Source organism: Dreissena polymorpha, chromosome 8 (assembly GCF_020536995.1).
Source record: "Dreissena polymorpha isolate Duluth1 chromosome 8, UMN_Dpol_1.0, whole genome shotgun sequence".
NCBI lineage: Eukaryota > Metazoa > Mollusca > Bivalvia > Myida > Dreissenidae > Dreissena > Dreissena polymorpha.
In genome coordinates, this window is record NC_068362.1 from 25,733,317 (window position 1) to 25,741,759 (window position 8,443).

The 8,443-nt window shown below is 34.8% G+C and overlaps 1 protein-coding gene across 1 annotated transcript; it reads right to left on the minus strand.

Moving 5' to 3' along the window:
- Positions 1-2,334: 2,334 nt before the first annotated feature.
- Positions 2,335-4,094, minus strand: LOC127840998 (uncharacterized). Its single transcript, XM_052369478.1, has one exon. The coding sequence runs from the start codon at positions 4,020-4,022 to the stop codon at positions 2,520-2,522; it is 1,503 nt and encodes a 500-aa protein (XP_052225438.1). The 5' UTR covers positions 4,023-4,094; the 3' UTR covers positions 2,335-2,519.
- Positions 4,095-8,443: the final 4,349 nt, after the last annotated feature.

The window sequence follows — 8,443 nt, forward strand, 5'->3', positions numbered from 1 at the left end:
GAGGAAACAGTATTACTGAACATTTGCCATGGTTTAATATAGCCATTATATGCATCTTCACGATTTAAAAACCAAAAAATTATAAAGCGTTGCAACGCGAAACGATTGAATAATTTGGAGAGTTCTGTTGTTGTCGTTTAAATTTGTGAAACTACGAAGATTGCTTATATAACGTATAAAATACGCCCCTCGTGTATGCTTGGCAGGATGGCTCAGTGGGCTAATGCGTTTTTACTCCATTATTCCGGGGTCAATGGTTCGAGCCCTGCTGCGGGCTATTTTTTTCCTTTTTAAAAAAATATATTTTTGATTTTTTACGGGAGCTTTTAAAGCCCAATGTTTACATTTATCAATATAAAGCATTTAATGACAAACTTCAAAATATGCCAAAATCTGTGAAAAGGCCCCTTCCCCTTGCCATTTAATAGGGCGTTAAAATAGTGCCAAGGATAAAGCGCGTATGGTTCTGTTCTGAAAGCAACTTTATGGTTCGTGGTCATTCAAAGCTAAGATTACATTGAGAAATATGTCCAAATAAAAGGGTCCATGTAAAAGTTTGTGCATACGGTGGTCAAACCGGCGGAATGATACGGAACACTTATCTCCAAGAATTCAATGTATCGCTTGCTCACAGACACTCTGATATATTGTATCCTATTAGAAATTGTGAATTTATGTACGTTGAGAAAAAGATTTAAGGCTCATGTAGCATGGAGCGACATAACCCAGTAAGGTAGCCCTTATTACCCACTTGTTATTGAAAAAAAATTATCACATTAATATTGTTTATCGTTTTAACAAGCATTAAATTAAGATTTTGAATATTGCGAAAGCGATTTTGTTTTTAATTTCGCAAAAGTTGTTATCAACGTTAAGCAAATGTCAAAAAAAATGTCTCGGATATTTATTTTCCTACAAAAAATGAATTTTATTTAATTCCATTCATATAAATGCAAATGTAATAAGTCAAAATTATGTGTAATACATTCAAGTTTATTCTTTGTATAATGTCAATGTTAACTGTGTTGATCGCTAACGAAGCTTAAAATATTGTACTATGTATACATATTATGCTAATGGTTCGGAGGAAATAACATTTTATATGTAAATATTCATTATGAAACAGTGTGTTGCTGTTAATTAGAAAAAATAGCATATTTAATGAATTTGAATTGAAGATAAAAAGACAAATGACATAAACATGTTTGGCAAACACAATGAATTAAGAACATAAATATAAACATAAATAGCTATAACTAATACACATTTGTGCACTTGTAAGCATGTAAGTATGGAGTTTATTAATTTCTGTTTATTGACATCTTGTGGATGTATTATGCCCTTGCATGCATACACTTAACTTCGATGAGTTCGCTATCTGATTTTTAGTTGTTAGATTATGTACATCGTTTAAAGGGGCCTTTTCACATATTTTGGCATGTATTGAAGTTTGTCATTTAATGCTTTATATTAATAAACTTAAACATTGGTTCTAAAAATCTCCAGTAAAAATCAAGAATAAATAAAAAAAAACAAAAACAATGTAACTCTTAACAGGGCTCGAACCACTGACCCTGAAGTCCTAGCGTATATAGTCCCCTATTTAGACCACTCGGCCATCCATGCTCATACAATAAGTGATGTACTTTCTACTCTACATAATCAATCTTCGTAGTTTCACAAAATATAACGACAACAACAGAGCTTTCCAAATAATTCAATCGTTTTGCGTTGCAACTCTTTATAATTTTCAGGTTTTTAAATCGTCAAAAGATGCATATAATGACTATTTTAGAGCATGGTAAATGTTCAATATTTCTGTTTCCTTACAAATATCAAAACTTAAAAGAAAATTTGCGAATCTGTAACATTTTTTTTTATTTTGTCAATTTACCAAAACGTGAAACGGCCCCTTTAACGAACAAACGCGATATTGGCTTCGGGCAGCTTATGAGAACTACGTCGCGCTTCCGGCGAATAACTATTTTGTTCCCGGGTTTTAAGAGCAATTAAAAGTAGGGTAAAATGTGTTTTGATATACACTAGAAACATTTAAGCCTATGTGTAAAATACAATATCCACATTATCCACTACTATTGCCTCTTTTTTAACATTTAAATAAATAATATCTGTTTTTAAAATATTGTTCTAAACGTCTCACTTTCTAGCAATTATTTGTACGTGTGTTTTATACAAAGACGTAGATTAGGGTCATGGAAAGAAAACATTTCATCGAACGCGAAGCTTTTAAGTCTTTTCCGATTATTATCAATCACAATCAATTAATAATTGACAGTAACAAATGTAAAAATACTCTTATTAGTAAATGAAACATCGATTTCGATTCTATATTTCAATACGACCTCTTATTTACACATACTCTATCCATCCGACCTCTTATTAAAACAAAGTTTATCAATACTGTATTTTATGTTGCAATCTTATTTACATAACGTTTATCAAACCTGTATTCTATGTAGCAATACGGCCTCTTATAAACACACACTCCATGAACACTGTCAATGAATACTTATAATTTGAGCAGACTTCCCAGGCAGTTCAGCATACAATATTAGCTGATCTCGTATACGCGACGCCGCCCCACTGACGCCCGACACTTGCCCCTTCAACACCATGTTATTTGGAACCGGAAGCTTCCATAACACAGTCCCGAGCGACGCATCTATGGCAACAGCGTAGGACTGCAGGCCAACCATCACTCCAAACACAATCACCTCACTAGACTCGTCCGTGTCTTTCGTAAGAGCGATTTTTGTTGTTACCCTGGTGGTATCGCCTAAGAGATTTCGGAGGTCTATGCTTTTAGAAAGGCTACCATCGGCGTTAATTTGGATAAGCATTGAGTCCATGGTGGTTGCCCAAATATATGACGTCATCGTCTTACGTGCGTCATATTGGATCCAATCACTGTCCGGTTCCCATGTTGACATGTGCGTAACGTATAAGTTGTCTGAGCGGGAAACCAACTGTACAGTGTCGTTTTTGTCTTCAAATATCCAGAAAGATCTTAAATCATTTCGCGATGACAAATAAGGCGGAGGCAAGCTGACAAAGATCGTTCCGGATGCGTTATTCCATAACACATTTTGCATAGAATTGATCGAATCAGTAATTAAATTCATTCTCGCACGCCGATTAAAACCCGAATAACCATCCCTTGATATCTTCATGTCATGTTTCTCATTTTGCATTTGTCGAGATTGGAAGATAAGTTTGTCCGACAGTGTTGTGTGCTTGTCTTCCATTTCAAAGTTGAAGAACCACGCGATTGTCATAATGTCCGCTGGTCGATCATTTATATCAATCGCGAACAGTCGCTGAAGATTGAGAACACTGGGGGCGTAAGAATCTGAATCGTCTTCGGGGACAAACTCAGTCAGCAAGTAAAACCTTTGGCCATTGACAACTGGCTGCGAAATTGGTAGAAATGTACCGTTAGCATTTTGGATAGTGTCGTTCAAGAAGATTTCCGCCACTGGAATCGCGTTAGTGTCTCTGACAACTAGACCGCCCTGTTCACCGACCAGTAACAGATACATGGTCCCAACAAGCTGCATACTGAACATTGGTACCAGACCGTAACATTTTATTTTCGGGTACAACTTTCCGTCGAAATCATAGTGCACCAAGAATCGCCCATCTGACCCGGTAACATCTCCGTAATTGTCCAGCAGAGGAAGCGTCGGGAAGTGTAACACCTTGTCCCGCCATTGCAGCGTCCCATTGTCCACGCTTAAACAGATAAAACCCGTGTCCTCTTTGAACGGTCCATTGGACTGACACACGATGTTGACGCTATCAGCCACGCAGCCCAGAGCGTTGGGTACAGGATCCAGCGTCAAGTCGCTTACCCAGTTAACTGTTGCGTTTTGATGTGGAACTTTGAGATAAAACGAAAATGATCCGCTAGGACGACATCCCCACAACGGGCATCCATCAATGAACAGTGCCCTAACGAATACCAGATTAAAAAGAAACACTAGACCGTGTACCAAGTTCATCTTCTAAGCTCTGATTCATAAAATGACCGCAGGAAAATATACACAGTTTCATACATACATCAATTAAAACTTAATAAATAGTTTTATCTTAAGGTTGATAGTACATTGAATTGATAACGACATTAAACTTCAAACGGACACAAATGAAATATACTATAACCCATATAACAAACATAAACCATAAAGATAGGCATACGTGTTAGCAACTTTTTTTTATTGTATTATATAGATGCTATTCACTTATAGATAAAACATATATCTGAAGACATAACTTAGAAACATGCTTCTCCTTCGTGCGTGCAGACACTCAACCTTTCTTGTCATGCATTTCACTATTTTTATAACTATTATAGTGTCGTTTTAATCTTATTTCAATTTTAATCTTTAGATTTATAATGAGTGCAATGAATGGATCTGTAAATTGTATCTATAAATTTGGAATTTTTATGAAGAATTATGCGATGATATTAATGAAGTTTTTTTTTAAACAGCCCATTCTTCAAAATATTTTTTAAAGACTTGTAAAATGTTTTGCAAATGCAAAACGGTATTTAAACGTAACAATAAGATGCAAGAAACGTTTAAACTACGACATTAAAATATAACATAATTGAAGATTATTTTATTGGCTAAAAGCGTTTTAATATCTCCATTAATTTATTTAATTCCAAATTATAATGGTTAACCCCCCCCCCCCCTCCCCCGTTTTGAAACTGCCTTTCTTTTAAACATATTTTGGGACCCGACTTTCAAATGAATAACACAGCTCTCATACATATGTTTAGAGGTTTTACACGAAATAGAAGTCGTGAATGAATTCCGCATTTATGCGACCGTTTCCAGGCCTTTTCCGCCCTATGCCACGGGTCCGAATATCGGCCCAATTCCCAATGCAAATCTGGTAGTATTTTCCCATTGAAAAAAAAATCCCAATTCCAAAAAAAGATAATTTTTTAACCTTTAAATATTTAAGTTAACCTGATCCAGTTTAGAAAATAGAAAAAATATTTCATAATTAAATGATCTGTTGCCTTGAATTTGTTTAAAAACAGTAAAATATGTTAAATTTATTATTAAAGACTTTTCTTCTTTTTCCCAAATTTGTTTCCCCTCAAAAAGGTCAGGCCCTTACCCCAAAATCAGATAAAAAAACCTGCACTTATCACACATGTTGATAATATTTTGTAAAATTTTAATAAGATGTTATCAAAATAGTCATTATTTACCAATTAACGGCGTCTTTGAAATATAACAAACACTATTTACATGCGATTATTTTTCCCAATTGAGCCATTTTTGCGCATATTTTTTGCCCCAAAATGGGGTTTTTCACGACGCGAAATTCCCAAAATTCCAGTGTGGCGTTTTCCCAAAATGGAGCGGAAAAGGCCTGGTTTCAATGAACTTTTTGTCTTTAGAGGTCAATAGTTAACATTTGTTTATTCTTTTGCAGTGTTTTTGGCGGTATTATTTACACGGTGTAATTTTTACATGTTTATTTTAACACATATGAATATACTTATGTTTCAATATGCCTAAAAATGGAATAAAACGGAATTTTAACATGTTAATTTTAACACATATGAACAAACTTATAATATGCCTAAAACGGAACACAATTCTTACTAAACGGAATGCTAAGGTTACCATTTCCAGGTAACAAGACGCCAGTTTATGACAGTTATAGACGTTGAAGATGCCAAGAATTTAAAAAAAAAAAAGCGTTACTAAGTGTGTACCGCTCTAGAAAGCAAAAGGTACATGAAAACCCACCATGAAACAAACAAGGATTATCCCCGGTTCATCAAGTAACCACATTAGTTAAACACGCAAAACATAATATATACGTGCAATATATGTGGAATGACAAACAAACAAAAAAGCTAAAGCCGGTACAATACTATTATAAGGTTGATGAGACAAAAATTCTAGTACTAGTATACCATAATTTAAATTCGGAATAACTGAAGCGTTTTGAAATACTCGACCCGAGCTTAGAAGATGCATATCGGTGGTGAGGGTATTAGTTGAAAACTTAAATATAAACTGTTAATTGAATGCAATGACATATAATGCGTTTTTCTCAAACGAAAAACTAGCATCATGGCATACACGGAACGAAACGTGTAATTAAGTAACACTTACAGCAATTATATGTCAGAATCGCATTTGAAGACTCATTGGCTCATGTGGATTTATCTGATGTTTTATTATAATTATTATACGAAAAACTAAAAGCATCACATTCCAAATGAAATCAGCATATTTATTGCGTTTTGTGTTCTCTGCAGTGTACGTTGTAAGACCTTCGACAATGTTGTAGAACTTTAGGCATAACCATTTGTCCATAATGTATGTATGGACCAAATGTATACATTTGTATCAATGTCATGCTTTTGGATAAAAAATGTTTAAAGATACCGACAAGATAAGTATTGATGCAAAGCATCAAAGGGCGTCGGGAATTACAGTGTAAAAGGCACTCAATGAAGTTACATGGAACGATTTTTTTCTACTGTAAATATTAATATATTGGCCGAATATTTTAAACAAAATGGAAAAAAGATACTAGTATAACCATTATCTATGATTTTGTGTTTTAACTCCCAAATAACCATTATCTATGATGTTGTGTTATAACCCCCAAATAACCATTATCTATGATTTTGTGTTGTAACTCCCAAATATTTCATAGTTCATTTTATTTACATTGGTTTCCTTTTTTTACTGGCATCCGTGTGCAGTTTTCATTAATGGAACAGAACTGTGTAGGTTTTTAAAAATCTGCTTCATCTTGTAAGCGTAATTTCATATTTTTCTTTACTTCAAGGGGAGATGATTCTGAACTTATTCTTACGTTGCTCATTTACGATAGGGGTAGGAGTACTCATTGATATGAAAACACTGTAAAAGTTTCATTGTGTTTACGAACATCCCCCCACCCTCTCACACATATATTACATTGGCATAATAAAAACAAAAAATGGTTACAATAAAACAGCATATTTATTTAATCTAAAATGTCTACATCAAACCAAAAAGTTAACATAGAACACAAAAACAATAATTTGATTCTACTGGGGCTCGAACCTTGGGCCTCTCACATGTGAAGCGAGCGTGTAACCACTACACTACGGAACCGCTTGAAAAATCACCCTCTAACTAAGATATTAATAAGCTATTAATAGTCGGTTTAAATGTAAACCCGGAAGTTTAAACGCTGGATAGTGAGCAGGGTTAAAGGTCCATACCAAATGGTCCATACCACTGGCAAGATACGGGTCAGACCTGCGGCCTTCTAAATGTGGTTCTTAAAAAAACAACATGTAGGAGGACTTGATAGTAATGAGACTGGGGTGCTGTGATGGTGCTCCTCATTGATAAGCGGCTGCTTCCTTTATCAAGACTTATTATTACAATTATTAATACGTGTCGCGCTTCGCGCTCTATAGCGCCTTTATTAGTTACTAGGTGGTTGCTAGGATAGTGGAACAAAGAAGTTTTGTTTTTATACAAAACCATAAAGTATCACCGGTTCGCGTATTTGCCCAGTCCCTGTGATCTTTTATTATTGCCCAGCCCCTGTGATCAGTTATTAATAAAAATAATTAGCTTTGCATTATTGGCAATACATATTGTAGTAAATGTAATAGGCACAAATGCAGTACTAATTAACACTAATTTACACAAAAAATCACCACTATGCAAGATATTCTGACAACAAAAATATATACATTGATCCGTAAAATAACTTCTCCTCTCATAAGCGAAAAAAAACGTAAATAATTACATACTAGTCGCCGCACTTCAGTAACTTTTTTATTCCGACGTACGTCTACCCTCTTGAATCAGAAAAGCGATGGAATAAGCTCAAACACCGCAAACCCGGAAGGGGGTTATCATGTATAAATATAAGGTGGCTCACCGATTGAAAATACATGTTACTCCTTAGCGAAAATCATCGAAACGACGCCATTTTGGAAGTCGGTCCCTACTAACCTCACTTAAGCACGGTCAACTACCGTATACGAATCCCCTACACCCTGCTCGCATGTGTTCAGAACGAAACAAAGATGTGTATAATTCGTATGAAAATGTTTAAACAAAATCGGGATTTACCAAATTGAAACACTATGCGATACTACAATAAGTTTTTCACCTCAGACATTTGAAGGGAAATTTCTGCTAAATTAAGTTTACCTATGTTTAACAAATGCGACAATTCATATAATTTATTCGGTCCTATTGGCGGGAATTTTCTCAAAATGTCATTGGACATAAGAACGGTAATCCAAGATCAAAACCTTGGTTAGACCAAAGATCTATCAACACACACATTTTTATTGATAGATCTTTTGTAAGACAGCTGTGCCGAAAAAATAGTAACTTTTTAAAATTGATTTGATTCATGGACATTTGTT

What these genes read in the sequence shown, in the direction of transcription:
- LOC127840998 (XM_052369478.1), bottom strand. Translation starts at nt 4,022, where the DNA reads ATGAACTTGGTACACGGTCTAGTGTTTCTTTTTAATCTGGTATTCGTT.